Source organism: Vombatus ursinus, unplaced genomic scaffold (genome assembly GCF_900497805.2).
Source record: "Vombatus ursinus unplaced genomic scaffold, bare-nosed wombat genome assembly UNPS02014813.1, whole genome shotgun sequence".
NCBI classification, from domain to species: Eukaryota; Metazoa; Chordata; class Mammalia; order Diprotodontia; family Vombatidae; genus Vombatus; species Vombatus ursinus.
The window spans coordinates 70,588-93,555 of record NW_020954591.1 but is presented as its reverse complement, the minus strand read 5'-3'; the positions used below and the strand labels follow the sequence as shown (position 1 = coordinate 93,555).

At 36.8% G+C, this 22,968-nt stretch overlaps 1 protein-coding gene across 1 annotated transcript in view; it reads right to left on the bottom strand.

Annotated features, from left to right (window-relative positions):
• CACNB4 (calcium voltage-gated channel auxiliary subunit beta 4) overlaps positions 1 to 19,394 on the bottom strand; it is a 152,617-nt gene extending 133,223 nt beyond the window's left edge. Inside the window, exons 1-2 of the mRNA XM_027835137.1 lie at positions 19,132 to 19,394; positions 16,961 to 17,121 (exon numbers count right to left, since the gene is read on the bottom strand). Coding sequence (XP_027690938.1) covers positions 16,961 to 16,966 — 6 coding nt within the window. The 5' untranslated portion in view covers positions 16,967 to 17,121; positions 19,132 to 19,394. The remainder of the gene's footprint in view (positions 1 to 16,960; positions 17,122 to 19,131) is intronic.
• Between the last annotated feature and the right edge of the window lie 3,574 nt (positions 19,395 to 22,968).

Here is a 22,968-nt window from a genome sequence, read left to right as displayed (position 1 = left end):
GAAATAAGGAAGTTAGGAGGAGATTTTAGGGGGAAAGATGAGTTCAGTTTGGACCTGTTGGATTTGATATGTCTCTGTGTTTTGAAGATGGAGATTGCAGCAGGAAGCTGGTGATTTAGGACCAGAATTCAACAGAGAGATGAGGACTGGATATGTATAGCTGGAAGCCTTTCGACCTCACCAGGTTACTGTAAGGATCAAATGAGATTATTTATGTAAAGTGCCATATAAGTATATGAACTATGCCAAATCTGGACCTGGCAACAATAATCACCAATTGTTGTTCTCTATCTTAACTTTTGTTGCTGTTCAGTTGTTCAGTCATTTCTGCCTCTACGTGACCCCATGGAATTCATCTATGAGGTTTTCTTGGCAAAGATACTAGAGTTGTTTGCCATTTCCTTCTCCAGTGTGTTCCCATTTTACACATGAGGAATTGAGGCAAATAGGGTGTTAAGTGATTGCCCATGATCACACAGCCAATAAGTGTCTGAGGTTTAATTTGAATTCAGATCTTCACAACTCTAGGCTTGATGCTCTAACCACTGCACCACCTAGATGCTCTAATATTATCGGTAGTACCTAACAATATTACATCAAAGTTGATTAAAAAAAGCTAAACTACCAGATAGATAGCTTTTGGTTATGCAAACTTCAATGACTGAAAGTTAAGTATGGTAATTGTGTTACACTGCAGTATTTCCACATTAATTTTAACACACAATCACAAAAAGTAGTTGCATTATTTGTTCATCTATAGGGAAAGATATGAGGGGCATATTTTAAATAGAAGTACTGTAGATTTTTTTGGACTAAGTACTAAGACCAAAATCTCCCCCAAAACTCTGAAACATACTGTATTTAAAAGTAATTATATATCCAATTTCCTAGGATCTTCTGGATTTCAATCTTTATACATTAAACCTTAGATAACAACATGAAAATTTTCATCTGCTTGCTGTCCCTTCAATGGCATGATCCTTGTGGTCATGTCCTAAACCTTGGTGACATCACAAACATCACCATAATGAGCCTGTGAAGATGTATTTAGAGAATTAGGATGAGAGTTTGGGAATAAAGAAGAGAAAGCAGCAATGATCCTATTTTCATGTTAATGTCCCTGGAAATGTCCTTGCAAATGAGAACAAGTGCAGAGAATATATGATGTACAGACAGGATTATTGCTAAATAGAATGGTTTCCAGAGTTTTCAGTGAAATGCCTGAAGCTCTTTAAATGAGCACTTCTCATCTTGTGAGATGCAGCTGGTTTAACTGAGTCCTCTTCATCACAGCCTGCCTAGTTCTGAATAAAGCAGTCACATGTACTATGCACCTGTAGACATGAAATGGCCCTATAGTTCTGACTTATACACCTCTCCTTCAATAAGAATTGATGGCACAGGGTAGTGGGTCTTGAAGAAGATTCAAAACAAACCCCCAAAAAAAGCACTGCCTGCCTTCTAGGAACTCAAAGTTAAGTAACAAAGTGGGTACTTAAATGTGACCTGGGAAGACTTATATGACCTGATACAATGTGAAATGAACAGAACCAGGAGAATGCTGTATGCGGTAATAGCACTATTGCAACAATGATCAGCTGTGAAAAACTTTCTGGATTTTTTTCGTTTTTAATTGTGGTGTTTTGGGGGTTTTGTTTTTTGAAATTAGCTAATATGGAAATGCGTCATGATTTCACATGTAGAATTGATATGGTTGGGAAAGGGTGGAAGATAATAAAACATTTTTAAATGAATATTAAAAAATGTTTAAAGTGATTAGGAAATATATAATGAAATAAATAAAAATATAATTAAAAAAAACTCCTGCTCTACCCTAGTTCAGACCCTTATTTCACTTTATCTGGACTTTTGCATTAGCCTTTTAATTTGCTGGCTGCCTCCAGTTTAACTCCTAGCTGATCTATCCTCCATACAGCTGCTAAATTGATATTGTAAAGTACCTAACTGAGAATATCACTCTCCTACACAAAAATCTTCAATGTCTCCTACTCCTTCTAGGATAAAATTCAAACTCATCATTCTGGGAATTAAAGCCCTCAACAATCTGACTCCCATTCATTTTGTGGGATAGACTAGAAGGGCTCTGAGATCCCTTCCAACTCTAAATCCCATGATCTTTTTCTGTTTTGTTTCATACTACTCTTCTTTATGCATACTGAATTCTATTCATAATGAGATGCTGTTTGCCATACATAACATTACATTTATCTACTTGTGTCTATGTCATACACAGTGGATAGAGAACTGGGTTGGGAGCCAGGAAGCCCTGAGTTCAAATCTAGCCTCAGACACTTAATAACTGTATGACCTTGGACAAGTCACTAAACCTCTGTCTGCCTTAGTTTTCTCAACTATAAAATGGGGATAATGATAGCATCTGCCTCCCAGAGATGTTGAGAGGATTAAATGAGATAACATCATAAAGTACTTAGCACTTTACATTTAGCACTTAAGCTGACACATAGTAAGAACTGCACAGAAGTTGTTACTGTTTTTATTATTATTATTATCCAGTACAATGTAATGTCCTCAAACATAAGGACTGTTCCATTTTTATTTCTGTATTCTCAGTGCCTCGTACTGACACATACCTGACACACAGAAATATCTGACTGTTGAACTGAATTATGGTGAGGTTGAAGACGCCCTCATAGAGGAGAAGCCTGGATCCTGAAAAACAGGATTTTAGATAGACTTAGAGAAAAGGAGAATTCTTAACAAGGAAGGAGAGATTACAACATGAAAGGCTTAGAATTGGAAATGATCATAGCAAATTTGGGTAAATGTCAAGACACTGGCCTGAATGGAGAACAGATTATGTTGAGGAACAATGAAACGGGACTGGATAGGTAAGGGGAAAAACTGAACACCAAGTTGAGGAGTTAGTTTTGTCCTAAAAGTGATGAAGAATAAAGTTGAGTATATTTTAAGTTTAATAATAGTATACATTTCAAATGATTGAAACTGGGCAAGTTGGCAAAAACACCAGGTCCTCCTCCTCAAAGACAACTTCAATTAGTATGTCTTAAAACCTCTTTTAATTGTCGAAACAAGTTGGAATATTACATGTGGTGAGAAGCTACTCGGGCTGAAGGTAAAATGGCAGGAATCTACAGAAAAAGAACCTTCTCTTCCTCTGCTTCACCAGGCCTGGTATCTTAGGATCCTGAATTTAGAGCTGGAAGGGACTTTGGAAGTCATTTAGTACAACCTACTCATTTTTAAGATAAGGAACCAAAGCCCAGAGAGGTTAAGTGAATTTCCTATCATCACATAGGATATAAATAGAAGAGAATTTGAACCTGAGTCCTCTGACTTCAAATCCATTGCTCATTCCTCTGCATGATGCTGGCTCTCTGATACAAGATTTATCATCAGTATAGCAAAAGTTCAAAGGATTTCTTAGAAACCTCAAGTCTACGAGGTAGAGATGCAACATGACTTCATGGAGAGAAAGTGTGCTTATGAGTCAAAAACCTCAAGCTCAAGTCCAGTGTCTGACAAATTATTGTATGATCCTAGGGAATCACTTAACTTCTATATGGTATATACAGGGTAGTTGAAGAAAAGATTAAAAATTAACTGGATGGAACACTGCATACACATATCATCTTACTTGATACATTCTTCAGTTTTGTTGGACTATTTAAAAACATTTTTTAATCTTCATTATATGAATTTGTTCTTTGGATGGGGAAGGAACAGACTTGAAAACAAAGGTAACACAAAAACAAAACGTATAATTGGGAAAAAAATTAACTGGAGACTAAAAAAATAATTCTAAGGACTGGTTGTTCAAAGAATGACCCATAGAAATAATAACAGTTGCCGCATCAAAGAAAGTGACAACAATAAGACAATATGCCAAAATTTGTGAGACTGCAGTCAAAGTGGTCCATAGGGGAAATTTTACATTTCTAAACACTTTCATCAACAAAAGAAAGAAGAGATCAATGAATTGGGCATGCAACTACAAAGTCAGGAAGTTAAATAACAAAGCTGAAATTTCTGAAAATCAAAAAGAAGATTAACAAAACTGAGAGCAAAAATTCCATTGAATTAATAAATAAAATTAGAAGTTGGAGGTTTTTTTGGAGAAAAAAAACTAATAAAATAGATAAATAATTACCTAATTTGATTTTTTAAAAGAAAAGGAAAAACAAATTACCAGTACTGCAAATTAAAAAAGAGAATGCACAACAAATGAAAAAGAAATAGAGGAAATTATTAGAGTCTGTTTTACCCAACTACAATCTAGTAACACCAACTTAAAGAAATGAATATTTATTAAAAAAAATAAGATACTCAACAGAATAAGAAATAAAGTATTTTAATAATGAGAACTCAAAAAAATAAAGAAATTTAACAAGCCATAAATGAATTTCCAAAGATAAAACCTTTGGGACCAGATGGATTTACAGGTAAATTCTATCAAACATTCAAAGAACAACTAAAAACAATTACTTCCAATATTACATAAACTGTTTCTTAAAAAGGAAAAGATGGGATCTGACTAAATTCCTTTGATGATACAAGTATTATACTGATACCCAAAATAGGAAGAGTCAAAAAGGAAGAAGAAAACTACAGACCACTAACACCTTGAATGATCACTAATGCAAAAAAAATTAAATAAAACATTAGCAAAGAGACTATAGCAATGTATCAAAAGGATAAAATGCCATGACCAAGTTCAATTTATATAAGGAATGCAGAGCTGACAACTACCAACATAACTGACCATTTTATTAACAAATGCAACAAAAATTTTAGAATTATATCAATAGATGCAGAAAAGGCTTTTTTAAAAATACAACATTCTTTTGTGGGGAAAAACACACTAGAAATTACATGAACAAATGGTACTTTCCTCAGTGTGGTAAGTAGCATGTATATAACTAAAACCTAGAGCCAGATTATAAGTAAGGAGAATAAACTTGAGGACTTTCTAATGAGTGTGAGGTTGTACAGTGAAGATGTCCATTAAAGCTCTTACTAGAGCTCTTATTAGTACTAGAAACCCTAGTTATAGTAATTAAAAAAGAAAAAGAAATTTAAAGAATAAGCACAAAGAGGAAACAAAATTATTGTGTTTTGCAAATTATATGATGGTTTACTTATAGAACCCTAGAGAGTCAACTACAAATCTAATTGAAACAATAACATCAGTTGTAGGATACAAAATAAAATTAAAAAAAAAATTAGCATTTCTGTATAATATCAACAAAACCTACATGGAAGAGAAAGAAAATTCTATCTGAAATAACCATAGAATTATAAAATATTTGGGAGTCTACCAGCTAAGATAAAAACAAGTACTATATGAATAGAAATATAAAACATTGCTTGTGGAAATAATGACAAACCTAAGTAATTGATAAAATATTAATTGCTTATACGTAGGCTGAGCCAATATGATAAAAATGACAATACTACTAAAATTGATTTATTTACTCAATGCCGTACCAAAGTACCAAAGAATTCTTTTATAGAAGCAGAAAAAAATTATAATGAAATTCATTCCGAGGAACTAAGAGGTCAAGAATGTCAAAGGAAATAATGGGGGAAAAATGGGGAAAGGAAAGGTACTGCTAGTACCAGACCTCAAACCATACTATAAGATAGTAGTCATCAAAAGAATTTAGTACTGGCAATGAGATGCCACTGCCGGTGTGGATAGTGTTGGGCCTCAAGTCAAGAAGACCTGAATTGAAATCTAGTCTCACATATTTCCTGGCTGTGTGTCCTTGGGCAAATCACTCAATCTCTGTTTACCTCAGGTTCCTTGACTGTAAAATGGGGAGAATAATAGCACCTGCCTCCCATGGTTGTTGTGTGAGGATCAAATGAGAGAAATTTTGTAAAGTGCTTAGCTCAGTTCTTGGCACATAGTAGGAGGAACGCTAGCTATTATTATTATTATTATTATTATTACTGGTTTTAAAATAGAGGTTAATCAGTGATACAGAATAGGTATATAACATTACTAACTCATCTATTAGACTAGTGTTCAATAAATTTAAAGACCCTGAGCTACTGGATGAAAGACTCACTACTCGACAAAATCTACTTTTTGTAACTGGAAGAATGCTTGGCAGAAAGTAAGTCTGGACCAATGCCTCATATTATGTACCAAGTAAGTTCCAATTGGATATGTGGCTGAGATGTAAAAGGTGAAATCAAAAACAAATTAGAGGAGCAAGGAAAAAATTATCATTTGGATCTATGGATGAGAAGAATTCATGACCAAGCCAGAGATGGAGAGGATCACAAAAGACAAAATTTTATTACTTAAATATAAAAAGGTTTTCATAAGTAAAACCAACGTAGCTAAAATTAGAATAGAAATAGTTGCCTAGGAAAAATCTATATACAACTTCCTCTGATAGTAGACAGAGCACTGGTCCTGGAGCTGGAAAAACCTGATTTCAAATCTGACTTCAGACACTTATTATATAACCCTGGGCAATTCACTTAACCTCTGTTTGCCTCAGTTTCCTCAACTGTAAAACGGGAATAATAAAAATACCTACCTTGGAGAACTGTTGTGAGGATCAAATGAGATAATATTTGTAAAAGAGGTTAGTACATTGCCTGGCACATAATAGGCATTGTATAAATGCTTACTGCCTTCCCTTCTTTTCCAAGATATATAAGGGATTGATTCAAGTGTACAAGAATAACAGCCGTTCCTTTACTGATAAATGGTAAATGGATTTGAGTAAGCAGGTTTCAAAGGAAGAAATGTAAGCTATCAAAAACCATAGGAAAAATAGTACAAATCTCTAATTATCAAAGAAATGTAAATTAAAGTAACTCTGTGCTTCCACCTCAGATTGGCAAAGCTGACAAAAGTGGAAAATGAAAAATGTTGGAAGGGCTCTGGGAAAACAGGTACATTATTGCACTGGAATTGTGACTGGTTCAACCATTCTGGAAAGAGATTTGAAACTATGCTCAGATACTTAACTGTGCATGACCTTTGACACAACCACTTCGATCCTACTAGACTCACAACGCTAAGAAATTTTTAAAAAGAGGGAAAAGACCCCCGATGTACAAAAATATTTATAGCAGCTATTTTTGTAGTAACAAAGAGCTGAAAACTAAGGGAATACTCATCAATTGGAGAATATCAGAACAAATCAAGGCATATAAATGTGATAGAATACTATTGAGCCATAAGAAGTGATGAAAAGTATATGAATTGATGTCAAGTGAAGTGAGTAGAACCAGAAAAACAATTTATATAATTACAATAACACTGTAAAGACAAAGAATTTCGATCAGTGCAACAACCAACCATGATTCTAGAGGACTAGTTATGAAACATAATATCAATTTCCTGTCAAAGAGGTGATAGACTCAGGTCAGAATGAGACACATTTCTGGACACGGCAATGTCAGAATTTATTTTTCTTGAATATGCGTATTTTGAATAAGGGTTTTATCTTGCCCCCATCACCCCAGTTAAGCAGGAGATGTGCGAAGAAAAGAAATTATTGCTTGTTAATTGAAAAAAAAGTAAAATAAAATAGAAGTTACATCTTTAAAAAATAGAAAGTCACCTAACTTCTCAGTTACCCAAAGAGTTCTAGGCAAGTCTCTAAATTTCAGAGAAAGTGCAGATATGTGCTGGTAGAAGTTTTCTCTATATCAACTAAAACTGACAGAGTTCCCTCTATCAGTGAAACAACAGGTCTAGTCCTGTTCCTATCTTTATAGTCAACAAAATGATGAGGAGATTCGCAGTCTCTTACTGCCTTGTCCCTAATTGAACTGCCTCAAAGGGCCTTTGTCCAGCAGCCTAGAAGATAACCTCCATTTTTTACATTTTTAGAAAGAGTGGAAGGCATAGCATGGGCCCACATCCTCTGGATTGCCCATCCAGTAACCTAACAATCCAGGAATTTGCCTTGGCTTGCTTTATGAAAGTCCAGTCACTAATAGTCTCCATAATCCCCTCCCATACCCTTCGTGAACATAAGTTCTTCCAGTTGTCTTCAAAAAGACTGAACAGGCAACGCAGAAGTACGAAGCCTCTCATTTTCTATGAGTTGGTTTGCAGATAAAGTTTCTGTTATCTTAAAGTCCACACACAAATTAGAAAATGAAAACTCAAAGGCCCCAAGAACCACACTGTGTCACAAATGTATAAAATTCAGGCTGAGTCAGTTTCCAAAATTAACTATTTCATGTTGCTTAGATCCCTGTTGAGGAGCTAGCTTCTCTGCACTAACCATTAGGATAGCTTGCAAGGCTTCTCTGCCTTCTCTGCTGTTGGCTGGCATCTTCAAAGCCAAGCTCTTGCTATGTAAATTCAAATTCAGTAGAAATATCTCTAACAGCTGCACATCTTACCACCAGAACATGTTGTCATTAGATAGGAAAATGAATCAAAACAATTCTTGGAGCCCTGAGTTAGGCTTTTCGCCTCTTATTTTTATGCCTCTACTTCTTTTTTTATTCAAAGTCATTCATTGGGAGCCTCTTCCAATTTAAGCTTTGACTGTCCCTAAGAGATTTTCAAGGTACATTTATATTCTTTATTTTAAAACCTGGGCATGAATATAACAAGATTTACCAAAATATTGTTAAATTCCCTGATAAGATTATAACTTGTACAGTTCTTTAAGTAGCACCTTCTAACCTGGGAGTCAAAAAGCACAAAACTAATTCAAAATAGTACCAAAAAAACATTTATGATAATTAAATGTAATGATTTGTTTTATTAATAAAATTCTTCCTTTCCTGGCTTATGATCATGTACAGTAGCAATAATTCATGAATTCTAAAGATAACATAAATGGAACTAGTTTCTAAAAATGAATACACATCTGTAATTCCATTAGAATACATAAATCTAAGAACTAACAATGTTAAAAGTATTACTTAAAATAGTTTAGCTATAATGCCAGTGTTTATATGCAATAAAATCTTATATTAACTATATCTCTATTATTTACTTACATGTATGTATACTCACACTCTTGATTACTCAAATAAAGGTCCCCAGAATAATAAAATGACAAGTTCATCAAACTCAACCTGCATCAAAAATGTTAAAGCTAGGAAATAGGGTCCTTTATTTTATAGAGGAGAAGACTGAGACCCAAAGATATAAGGAGTGACTTCCCAAAGATTCCACAGCTAGCTGATAGCAGAGAAAACCCTATAACCCACAACGTCTGACTCCTAAGAGTCATCACACCACATTTATTTCCTACTTATAATCTATTACTCCCTCTACTTTCTGTTCAAAAGCAAAGACCAAAAGTGTGTAGAACAGAGCCATCCCCACAAACAGACTGGCACTGTTCAGGCAAAGCCTGTTCTGAAAGCACAGCTAGTGGCCAAAAGTCAAAGCTCTCTCCTCAAAATATCTCCTTCCCTGGGAATCTTGTTCAAGGAAGGCAAGGAGGTTTTGTACAGAGGGCAAGGTCGGTGTAGCGGCAAACCGAGTAAGGACAATGCCAACAATAGATTCTTTCTCTTAATACACCTAAATAGGAGAGGTCTTCTCCCAGGCTTCTCCCTTCAGCATATATACCATTCCTTTCCTAGGATACCAGTCTAGGATTTTAATTCTTATTTTAGCTTTGCAGCCTCAGAGACCCAGGGATGTAAGTCAGCCTAGGACTGTATTATGTATGTGTACAAAAGATCTCAAGAAAAAAAATCTTCCCATATCCAAATGTATGACCTTTGAACCTTCACAAATGTAGAATTCAAAAATTACCATCAAATAAAACACTGAATGTGGGATGGGCATCATTGTATCCTGAGACTGGAAGATCCAGCTATGACAAGCAACATCAGTACCCAGAACCTGGATTCCACATCTGTCCGAAAGCCAAAATAACGGCCCATAACGTGGGAACGTTATTTCTTTAAGCAAATGCTGTGTAGAGAACATAACTGACAGTGGTACTTATGACAAAAGGTTACAGAAAAAGGCACCAACTGTTAACAATTCTGGGAGCAAGTCTGGTTTTCTGAATTCACACAAAAGAGTATCTGACTTTAAGAGAGGCCTAGGCCTAAACCACAGTTGAAAAAGACATGCTATTACAACACCTTTACTCAATAATACATTCCAGTGTTTAAGAATCTTGACCCTCAGGAGGTTCTCCATTACATAGCAAACCAAGAGTTATTAACCTGAGGGCCAAGGATCCCCAAGAGATCCATGGATAGATATCAGAGTCTTTGATCCTGGATGGGAAAAAAATTACACTTTTATTTTCACAAACCTCTAATTGAAATGCAGCATTTTCTTCAGTTATTTAAACACACTATTCTGAGAAGGGGTCCAGAGGCTTCATTAAACTGGCAAAGACATTCATTACACAAAAAAGATTAAGGACCCCTGGAATAAATTAAAAGCCTACTGATCTACTTTAGGCCCATTTCTCCTTAGAGAGTCCTGTCTTCCCTCAAGATGGTCTATCACACTTGGTATAATAGCTTTTTGTATATACTTGAAAGGTTATTAAAGTTACTCCATAGCCTCGGCTTCTCACTCCTGGCCCACAGAGCCGAGAGTAAAACTCTTTAATCATCTTCACTGTTCATGGCTCTCCTGTGGAAGTTCTCCATGTCCCTCTTAATTTCAAAAGTGTAAGGCCATGAAAAAAAAGTCACAATAAAAGGGAGAAAAGTGGCACATGGAAAATAGATTCTCTTTTTATTAAGCTTTCCATGTCAAGGCCTTAGATTTGATTTCCCTTGGGGTTAGTTAACTATTCTCTATTCTATGGCCACAAAGAGGATCCCTAACCCAAACCCATGCAAAGCCATGTATTGGTTACAAAGGGAACCAACAAGAATGGTGGATGCAGAACTTTATACAAAAAAGTAAAGTGAGAAAAGAAGAAACAGAAGAATGTAGCACTTTCCAACTACAACTGGGTAAGAGGAAAAATGAATGGGAATGGACAAATATTACTGATCTGGATTTAAGAGAGATTCACTGGAAAACTGTTATAATACTTGGCACTGAAATTAATTAATTTTAATGTAAATTGTTAGCTGGTCAAATTGGTGTTCAACTAAGCTTTTAATAAAACATTTTAATAATTTTTAAAAATCCAGATTAAGAAATATGAATGAATCACTATAGCCTTTCATTTCTGCTAAACACCACTCAAACAAATTCACTAAAAAGGGGTCATGGTTTTATTCTGACATAAAAAGGACAACCCATCCCTCAAAAGAAAATGCCAAAAAGGAGACCCGATAGCTATAATCATATCTAGCAAAGCACAATAAAGGCCTATTTGATTAAATAACTACATTGTTTCATGTTCTCTAACCTAAAAATGAATGAAATAAGCATTTATCAAGCACTTACTTTCTACCAAATGCTAATAGATAAGTGAGGCAGTCCCTGCTCTCAAGGAGTTCACTTTCTAATAGTAGGAGACAACATAGTCCAAGTGTGGGTGGCTTGACAGTGAAAAGGGAAAACATACCCCCAAAATTAACATCTAGTCCATGGTAATGGAAGCTAGCACAGCAAGCAGAAGCAGCATCATTGTTAGTAGTTGACAACTACACTTTATCACGAAATCCACAGAAACCCAAAGCAGGAAGGGACCTTTGGCATTCTTCTGGCCCAGCCCTCTAACTTCAAATAAATGAATGTTTAAACCATTCAGAAAAGATAATGGCCTTTTTCCTTCTTGAAAAGACAGATAGAAATTATAGCCTTCTTCCTGTGTTTTATAACCTTGACAATCAAGATTTTTTTCTTTCTTTCATTATGGCAAAACTCCAACTCCCCCCCCCAAAAAAACCCCACTTTTACTTTCCTTTAAACCCATTTCCTCTTGGGCAGTTTTCCATGGACAACCACTCCCCAACATCTTCCTTGAAGACAGTAATTAGAGCACCCGTTAGCCTTCTCTCTTCTAAGAAAAATAATCCCAGTTTTTTTCGTAGAGGCTCTGAGGTATAGAGGAAACCCCACTAGACTAAGAGGTCAGAAGATCTGGGTTTGTTTTAGGTCTTCCAAGTGCATGGCCTTGGGCAAGTTCCTTCGCTTATGCAGACCTCATTTCTTCACATGTATGCTATAGAATAGTCAGGACCAGGAGCTGATCAGAGACAAGGTCAGAAATGCAGAAAAGCTAATGAACAGGTATCACTGTAGAATTGTTGCTAATCAAGGTTGTAAAAATCTTTTGCTTTTATCTATATACTCCATCAAAATAAAGAATGAGATATTAGCCTGTATTGCCCTTTGTGTGCCTAAATGCATAGTAACAACTACAATAGTTTTATGAATGACTTATACCCTCCACAGTCATAAGTAGTCAGTTCAAAGTTCAAAATATAAAAATTTACTACTCCCAACTTGCAATCACTATTTTATCCAGTTGTTTAACTATCTTAATCTTTGGCACAACATTCTGTATTCCTTCTGGTGCTTTGTCCTCAGCAACTGGAGAAATGAAGACCGATTAAATTTGTTCCCCACTTGTCTGGAGTTTTTCCTACAATATTTGTGCCCTCCATGACATTAATAAGTGTTTGTTGACTGACTTACCTGCTTCACAAATGATAAGAAAAGCTTTGGGATTTTAGCTGTGTTTTATATTATCAAATTGATAGCTATTCAACTAATTTTTAAATCCGATGGGCAAGGATTTATTTTGTACAATAATCAACAGAATACCCTAGGTATTTTGGCCCTATTTGATGATAATGAAGATAAAAATTCCAAGGAGGAAAAAAATGAATATGTGAAAATAAGTATTCCAATGACATAACTTTGAAAAAATCTTTTTTGAGTATTGAAGCTAAGTATAAAAAGTTAAAGGGAGAACAAAGGCAGCAAATGCCTTTGAGTGCCAAGGGAACCAGACAAAAATTAGAAGATTGCATTTTTATCTGTGTGCTCTTGAATAAATAACTTCATTTCTCTGGCTCTCTGTTTCCTCATATGTAAAACGAAAAGATTGCATTAGATGTTCTCTAGGGTCCATTCTAGATTTAGGATCCGTTCTTAAAACACAATTTTAGGTCATGACAACAATGATAAGAAACATCGTACTCATACATGGGACGTGTACTGAACACAGAGCGTGTGGAGAGAGGTGTAATTGCCATCCCCTCCTTCCCAGCATATTGCTAAATCTCTGTACAGAAAAGTCACGCTATCCTTTTCATATGGAAGCAATGTTACTGACAGACTCTAAGTAGAATATATTGAGTTATTTTTTTAATGGTAGTGAGAGATTTACACTGATGCTTTTACTAGCTAGGTATCCTTCAGCAAATCACTTAACCCTCAGTGCACCTTAGTTTAGCAAAGGAGAGTGGATTGGATCTGGAGTCAGGAAGACTTGAGTTCAAATCCTGCTTCAAACACTTACTAGCTGTGTGGACTGGGCACATCGTGTGCCTCGGTTTCCTTATCTGTAACATGGGAATAATAATAACATCTACCTCTCAGGATTACCTTGAGAATCAAATGAAATATTTGTAAAGCACTTTGCAAACCATAAAGCATTATATGTCCTCTGAGGTCCTTCCTGGCTCTAAGATCTATGGTCCTATGCCTTCCTACTCCAGTCCCCTCTATGAGCTGCTGCATAACTCACATAATAGCTCCTATGGTCTAGGACCAATTTGTAGCTTTGGATCAGGGTGAAGCTAATTTGACCATATATGATCAACTGTGACTTCTTTATCACTATTTTATAAACATTTGAACTAAATTGGCTATTGATTAAAGAGAATGATTCCCAGGCAGAGATCAGATGGGAGAACAAGAAAGTAGGAGGAAGAAAGCAAGAAGTGACCATACCACCTATCTCACTTTCTAAAGAAGTGAAGAAAATAAAAAGGTGGTTCCAAGACCTCTAATCAGTGACCAAGGAACCCATGATCAATTTGAGGTGCCTTTCATTTCTTCTCAGTTTGATAATGAACAAGATCATTGCTACAACTACATCTAGAACCCATCTTAATAACTCTTAATTATGGCAGTTCCAAGAAATCTACGGTAACTGGAGAGAAGGCTCTGCAAATCTTTAACCTAGCAAATTTTTCACAAACCCTAAGAATACACAAGCTGAGGATAAATTTATGTTCTCAGCTTTACTCTTTACAGAACAAAACAGAAGATAAGAAATGTTTGGTTTTCTCTTCTAACCTATGATACAACAGGGATCCAGCTCAAACACTTAGATTGTTTGTTTGTTTTTAATAAATCTTTGTATTTTTTTAAGATGGACAGGGAATACTTTTTGATTTAATAATGAGATCCTCTTGTCTCCCATACAATAAAGGATACTTTTCCCCCTGGAGTTAGGAAGACCTTAGTTCAAATTTAGTCTCAGACACTTACCATCTATATGACCCTGGGCAAGTCACTTATCCTCTGTCTGCCTCAGTTTCTTTGCTGTAAAATGGGGGAAATAATAGCACCTGCCTCTCAGGGTTTGTGTGAGGATCAAATGTGATAATATTTGTTGAGTTTTTAGCATAGTATCAGGCAAATGCTTCCCTCTTTCCTTCCATCTCTCATACCACAAGTGATTTTTTTCTTGATTTTTGCCTTCATGTTGTTTGGAAAAGAAATTAAGCTTTTTTGTTAGCCCAAATTGGAATTTTCCAAATGTTTCAGAGGATTCAAATCTTTCTTCTTTGAGGTTCATCCTCCTTATAGGATCATAGATGAAGAGCTGGTAAGGGCCTTAGAGGTCCTCATGTTTAGTTTCCTCATTTTACAGATAAGGAAACTAAGGCCCAGAGTGTTTAAGTGACATGCCTATGGTCATATAATAAGTAAAGGTCTGCTGCAGGATTTGAACCCAGATCATTCTGACTCCAAATCCATCATTCTAGCCACTGTCACACCTACATAGTAATATTTATCTATATTTAAAAGAATTTTGATATATCTTTTGGAGCAATAATTTTTTTTTGCATTTTTGCCTTAAAAAGTATGCTTATTAACAGTCTTAAGGATCTTGTTTCATCATCAAAAGTAGTTAATTTTCCTTCTAAAGTTTCATAATTGTACATCTTACATTAATCATCAGTTAGAAAAATGTACATGTATGTGCAGACATGTGCATTGATATACTTTATATGGAAAGAATATTTTTATAGACTAACAAAGGAATCTTTAAACTTTTATAAGTAGTTACTTTAGCAGGTACATAGATGATAAAGAAAATATGTTGATTATATTTATATATACATTTATTGCATATCCTATTAACTGTGTACAATTCACCTTCATCTAGGTGTTCATCTTTTGTGCTCAGGGAATATCAAATAATATCAATACAAATAGCTCACTAGTTCATTCTTATAGTGGAAAATACTTAAAGAATATACTTCCTTCTGCAGTGTGTATCCCTGAATCTAAGCATCTCGTTTACTGAGAAAGTCTAAGCCTCCTCCTCAAAGTCATTAAAAATTTAAAAATATGGAAACAACTGTAGTTTCATCAGTGAAACCAGGCTATGGATGCTGAAAACAACTGTAAAGTTAACAAGGGCTTTAATATACAATCCATAGTATCCTAGACTTACACCTTGATCACAGAGGTCATCAAATCCAACCTCCTCATTTTGTAAGCAAAGAAACTGAAGCCAAGAGGGATGATATGACTTGCCTTGGGTCACACAGCTGATAATTAATAGAGTCAGGATTCAAACCCAGATCTTCTGTGACTCCAAATCTAGTTCTCCTTCTACTGTACCTCACTGCCTCCCCTGAAAACTGAAATCATTTCACCATTTCGCACTTAGGTTGCAACAATATCCATGTTGTGGTTTCAAAGCCTGAGCCATCAGTAAAAATATCTGTGTATCATCCAACAAATAAATTCTATTCCTAGAGCATTTCCACTAATGTCAAACAACATATATAGAGTTTCCATTTAAATCACACATTTGCCCTGCAGTGATCACTTGCCTAAATTATTAGTAAATCAGGAAAAAAAATCTGTGGTATACAGTGGGGTCAGTTGCTGCAACAGACCTCAGCCACCAAGACTGAGATAAGTAGCCTTGTAGTTTAACACACAGCAATAGCTGTCTATGCCTGAACATTTTAAAAAACCCGGCACTGGTGTGTAGACCTAGCCCGCATCAAAAAACTCCTTATCCAATATCTGCATATACTGATAGTTGATTCTAATTAGCTTGGTCTAACCATTGAACTTGTCCTGAAGAAGGTATGGAGCATAAGATGAAAGATGTCCATTAGGTGCTGAGCACATTGGCTTCCATATAATGGTGTGTTCTAGGCATGGGGCACTCAGCTTATACACAGAATCATTCAGATCTTAGTTCAAAACAAACAGGATCACATTCTCTGAAACCATGGCAAAGTTTAAGTGACTTATTCAAAGTCATGTAAGGACCCAAGAACATGAAACTCCCAGACTTCAGCTGATATCAATGAGCCTTAACCTTTTTCTCTGTAAAACACACAGAGGCAAAAAGTAAATAGCTCTAGTATAAAAACTTATTGCCAACCCGCTGGAAAAAAATTTAAAATATACACATATGTACATCTCTTACAAAAGAGGATTGATCAGACCTCTAATTTACTGCAATAATATGAGTTGCTCTCTGTACAATAAAATATCTTATTTAGAATAAATCATCTATCCCTAGGCAACACTGGCTTATTACAGGCTTACTGAATGGCCACATAGTCATTTGTCATATGTGGGGGGGGGAGGAGACCACCACCAAACAGCCCCCCAAAAAAACCCCTCCCCATAGCACAGAGTAGTAGGCCACGGCGGATGGCTTCCCAACCCCCCAAAAAGGAAGTGCAGCAGTACTCATCCTTCAGTGTCTATATGTTATCTGGCTGCAGTTCACCATCTGAGTAAAGCCTTTGCATTCCTATCCACCAAACCTGTTTGGAGTGCTTTGCTTTAATCTGTGCAAACCCACACACTTACAGCCATAAATGCATTTGCACTGAGAATGACTGCTGAGGATGTGAATACTCCAGGTGTGGCTGTATTTTTCACTTCATCGGCACAGCTATTTAGGCCTAGTCTTCTCCATTGGCTTGAAGCTCTGTTCACACCATCTTGGGTAACACATCACATTATTCTTCCTTATAAAAACAAATAAACTCAAATGAGCATTTACAGACAGTTCAACCTCCTGAATATTTTCTTTTTCCCCCAGCATCTAAGTAAGAGAAAAAAAAATCTTCTAACCCACCCAGCTAAAAGCACCCCAAATCAGAGATTCACCTGATCAATTCCTCCATTTCACAGGCCTCCCCCATGTTCCTCACCTCCGCAGATCTGCTCAACCCAAGGGCTCTTTGGTGGTTGGCAACCACTTAGTCACCAACAGTACAGCACTGCAGTACCAACCCACTATCCAGCAACTTGGCTACCTGAGTCGTACCAAGTCAATGCAGTTTTAATTTCCCCTTCTACAGGGCAAGCTACACTGTCCTATGAGGCTGAGAAAAAAAAATGCCTTCACACCTATAATGGCTCCCCTCTGAACCAGGGCATCAGGAATTTAAACAGCTCTCAAGAACGTAGAGCTGGAAATATTACTTCCTAGCTGATTCTGTTAATAACAGAGGTGGTTTTGAGAGGCACCTCTGAAATAACTCCAATCCATTTGTGTACATGGGATGCCCAAGTTTAGAATTAATGGTAGAAAAGAAAACTTAAGTACAAAATTCAATGAGGCATTAAATATTTCATAACTGAGTGCAGAGAGAAGAGTTATAAAAATAATCAGATCTTGGGAAGGATCTGGGGAAGCTGATTTGCAAAATTCAAATACTTGTATTTTACATTTCCCCATCCCACCCCACCCCTAACTCCCACTTGTGTATTTTCTCTATTCCAGGTGCAAGGGTTTCAAATTTTCTCCCCTCAAATAAACTGACAGCAGGATAATTTACTAGTGCACTGGGCAACATGTTGAGAGGTTACACTTTGCAGAATTAAAGTTGGTGCCCACTAAAGCACGCAGGCAGAAGAATGGAATGCCTTATCTGAACTGAGGATTTTACCTCCCATGGACATCACATCATTTGGTACATGCGTCTGCATTGACGTATACACTAGTTTATATTATAATCTTTTTATTTTGTGTTTAGCCACATAACCTTATGTAACATATTTCTATTCAATATGTGACAGTATGTATAGCACAGTGTTCATATAAAAGCAGACTCCCCACAGCATGCCCTCTTCCTTGCCTCCCAAAATAAGAAATAATTCTGCCTTGCAAGGTTTCTACGTAACTGCTGAGGAAAGAGGGAAGAACTACCACCAGCAAAAGCAGACTCAGAGGAAAGAACCAGGAAATTATCCCTGTTCTTGACTCAAAGCTACCTAACACAATATTGGCATGATTGGGGAGGGGGGAGAGATTTTAGTGACCATTATAACCCAGATTTGAACAGATTTTATTAGCCTGACGAATAGGCTAAAAAAAAAAAAGTCCAGTTTTCTAATCCAAATGTCTGTGAGCATTCTAGGGAGAGTATATGAGCCCTACACACTGCCACTGTGACACAGTACTACGGTATTATATTATCACAGACACATGCATCTGATTCTCTTAACAAAGAAGCAATAGATAGGCATGAGTTGTTTGTTCAAAAAGCAAATAACCCAGACAGCAACTCAGGAACTCCCCATTCATGCCAGCTCAAAATAAGTATTATATAATGAATGGGCTTTTCCTATTAACTCTGCTGATATAAAATGTATATTCATTAGAATAGCTTTCTGCATAGTTAAAAACAAAAACAAAACTGGTTCTATAAGGAAGCAGTCACACCTTGTCAGAGCAAAGTGAACTGGGTAATCTATATATCAAGATGACCTATAATCTTTTAAATCTCTGTTGTCATCTCATTTAAAAAAAACTGCTTGACAAGAAATTATGTAATAGAGGATTGTTTCAGGTGACTATAAACTGTATATGATACATTAACAGAGCAGTCAGCTAACATCGGAACGATGCTTGATCTCAGCTCCATGTTTCCTGCATTGCCTGTTAGGCTTTTAGTAATGGGGAGAGGGGGAGGGAGAGAAAGAAGGGGGTAGTAGGAGGGTCGAGGGAAAAGGCTAATGAAAATTCTTACCGCCTCCGAATCTTCAAATCCATGCAGGTACAAATTGTCGTACATGGAGCTCTGATAATCCAAAGCACCTCTTTCAGGACAAAAGCAAAATTGCTACAAAACCACAGCTGGGTCAAAAGGTAGAAAAGGCCTGTGCTGAAGTACTGAGCCTGCCTTATCAATTTTCTGTGGATTCTCCAGCCAAGATGCTACTCCTTCACATCCTAGAGGGAAAGGTTATCCCTAGAGGCAGTCCAGACCTGGCATTTTATCTGCCTTCCAAATACAGAGCATAAAAGCAAAACCCTTCCCGAACCAAGGACTGATGACAGAGCCAGGAAAGAGCCCTCTGATTGGCTCAGCAACCCTGCTTCAGTCACTTAGAAGAGGCTTCTTGATAGTGGATGACGAGTCAGAGGATTCTACCTAGCCAAGAGCTCTCTCCTGCTTCCCTTGTGTTTCTCTACACACCATAAATACTTATCAAGATCCAAAAGACGGTTTGGAATCACAGAATGGTTACTGCTCTGAGCATAACTGTTCGCCTTTATTAAACTCGTAATTTGGGAGGGGGAGGCAGGGAGGAGCGAAGGGAGGGACCGCATTTCCAATGAACACAGTGTAAAGAGGCAGGAGAACATACATTAATCTGCATCCAACATCTTTACTTCACAGATAAACTGTGATTTAAATAAAAAGGGCACTAAGTCATTTCAAACAAAGTCACAGCAGGAAACAGATAGTGAGATGTCTTTCCGATGGCTCTATCCTTTCTAAAAATCACTATGCCTTGCTAGGGGGTGGGGAGTGGAGTGAGGGTTGGAAAGGGGTGTGGGGGAAGGAAGTATGGGGGAAGAAACAACTCTGTGACCCACCTGGTGAGGTCTGAAACAGAAATCAGCAGTCTCTTCATTTATTTAGACACCGATGTTTTAACTGTTTTTAGGGATTTGATTTTTCCCCTCCTCCCAGCTACAGCCAATTCAAATGTAAGAGCTTAAATTAATTCCCCCTTTTTCTTTTCATATACAAATCTCAAATGCTTTTATTGAACTGTCTTCATTCCCAGAGAAAGCCATCAACTAAAGCTTTCTGTCAATCACCAGGGAAAGTCAAGTCTTCAGGACTTCTAAAAGAAGTCTGTATGGCCGAATGAAAGAATTCCAAGAGGGACCGAGTGTAAGACAAACCGAGGCAGCATGACTCAGTGGGAGTAAGCAATGACCTAGAAACTCAGAGACTGTGATTCCTAATATCGACATTGCAATTCACTGATTTGATGATTCTGGGAAAGTCACTTAATGTCTAAGGATTTTGTCTCCTCACCTGCCAAACTGAGGTAAGAAGGTAGCAAGAGGAAGCCCTGGGAAGCGCTTTGCAAATCTGAAGTATACCATGTACACTCATCCACATCAGCCTGAATACACTGGCTGCAGTCTCCAGTGCTTAGTGCAGTGTCTGAGAGGGTTGACCCCTGTAGACTAGGGCTCAGACCTGAGACCTGGGAAATGGGACCTATTCTTCAAATGGAATATTTCTGAAAACATCAACCCCCAGAGACAAAAAGCAGAGTCACATAAAGCAACAGTCACGTAAAGCAATAGGCCTCACCAACAATAGCTATGATAACTAAGGAGAGCACAACTCTTCCAGAACTGGTACTAACACATTAGTCTTTTTCGATCAACCACATGCCCAGACCTGGATTAAAACACCATCGAAAGCATCATTTTAGAAAAGCAACAGATTGAAAGAGATTTACCTACCCTGACAACACTATGGAGAAATGCTAATGTTCTGATATGCATACTAAATAAAGTACAGTAGAAAACTGAAGCAATTGGCATTGAGTTCCAGAAAGAGAAAAATCAGGAGGCCCAAATTCTAGTTTTGACTTTGCTGCTGTGTATCCCTGAAGAAGTCATTTCATGTCTTCACCTCAGTTTCTTCATTGGTAAACTAACCTAATTACAAATTAAATAATTATCAGGTCTCTTCCCTAAGTATATAATTCAAACTATATACATATTCCATATACATGTAAATACTTCCAGAAAGTATTGGTAGGGTAGGGTCCTTCTACCACCCTGTCTCCATCTTAGTGGATGGTGTTCATGAGTTCCCTGAACGTCAGAAGAAAAATTTACTGCCTAATAAGCTAACTTTGTTGATGATGAGTGTCTCCCAAGTTAATCAGGCTGGCTTTTACACTACACATATATTCTTTTCACTGGATTCATACTAGATGTTTTTCCAGCTTGGTAGGACCTGCTTGGCTTATGGTTCTGCCAGTGTAAGAAGCCTGGGTCACCCCTGTGCCATGAACAAGTTATTGGAACAGAATTCTAAAGGAATTATCTGGATTATCTGCATAATTCAAGACAATATAATTTTAGCCAAAGATATCCCAGTAATTAAAGCAAGAATGTTTTTTTTTCTCCTTGAATCATCCATATAATTGCTTCAATTTACCACTTCACTTTGAGTGTGTAGACACAATCTACATGTCTCAGAGTGTCTTAAAATAAAAACCTAAATTAGGATAAGAGGAAGAGGGGAGACATTTCTGAATTTTACCATGGTTTTGAAGAGTATTCCCTAGAGTGAAATCTATGTGGAGGTTTAATTCATATCCTATTTTGTGCTGCCTCAGAGCTTTTCTTATAGCTATAAGGGGGCCTAAAGTAAGATCTAAGTAAAAAGATGTTAACACCTTGAAGTCAACATATGTTACATTTCTCTCTGTGTATCCCTATGCTAGGATAGTGCCTAGTACATAGTAGGTGCTAAATAAATACTTGTTGAATGAATGAATAAGTATTTACTATAGAACGTAGTGAAAATGTTACCAATCCCCTATTAGAATGTAACCTCCTTGAGATGAGGAACTGTTTTTGCCTTCTTTATTTTTCTAGAGCTTTACAGAATGCCTACATATATAGGAAGCACTTAATAAATGTTTGTTACTTGATGCAGAAAGTCACAAGAAAATCTAAGTCTGCTGTGACCCTGAATGGAGGATAGAACAAAAATTAGGTATAAAATTATGGTGGGGAGAATTTTAGAGGTTTTACAGCTGTTACTCATTTCAATTCAACTCAATTATGGAAGATAATAAGAACAGCAATTGTGTTGGTAATTCTCTAATTATGGAGAATTTGAGAGAACTTGGAAACTATAGGTAGCTATAGAAAGCCAAGTTTTAAAATGTGACTGTAAGAGTGAATATAGAAAAATGTAGCCCTCTTTGTCTAGCTCACTCTCTTCTTGTTTATCTCATACCAAACCCTTGGTTCCTGATCTGTAGACCTTGCCTTCCACTAGCAGCCCCAGTCTTGACTGTGCTCCTGTACATCTTCTTTACACAGCCTGGCCTTTCAGTTCTCTGATGAATAAAGCTGGCTAACGATCTTGACATTTGCTTCAGACATCACTACCACCAGAGCCCTTTCACTTCCAAATCCTATATCTCTGGCCATCAAATTCTGTTTGCTCATGAACATTGTGGTACCCCATTGTGGGATCCCAACCCTCACATATAGACATAGTGTACATAGCTACTTCTGGAAACTACATTGCTGAAGCCAGCAGGACCAATACTACTTTTGGTTCTCTCTCCACAGCCTTCCTTGTCTCTCCCACCCTTGCAAAGAAAGTAACAATTCTCAGAAAAATTGAAAGAATTCCTCTGTATTCCAAATTGTAGCCAGACCCCAATACTACTTTTGCTACATCTTTCCAAATGATGGCAAAAGTATAGAGAAATAGCTTATTTAATCTCCAGGAGGCCAGAACCCCGATATATGAATAGAAAGGCATCTGGTGATACTAGAAGTGAGTTAGAAATAAACCTACTTC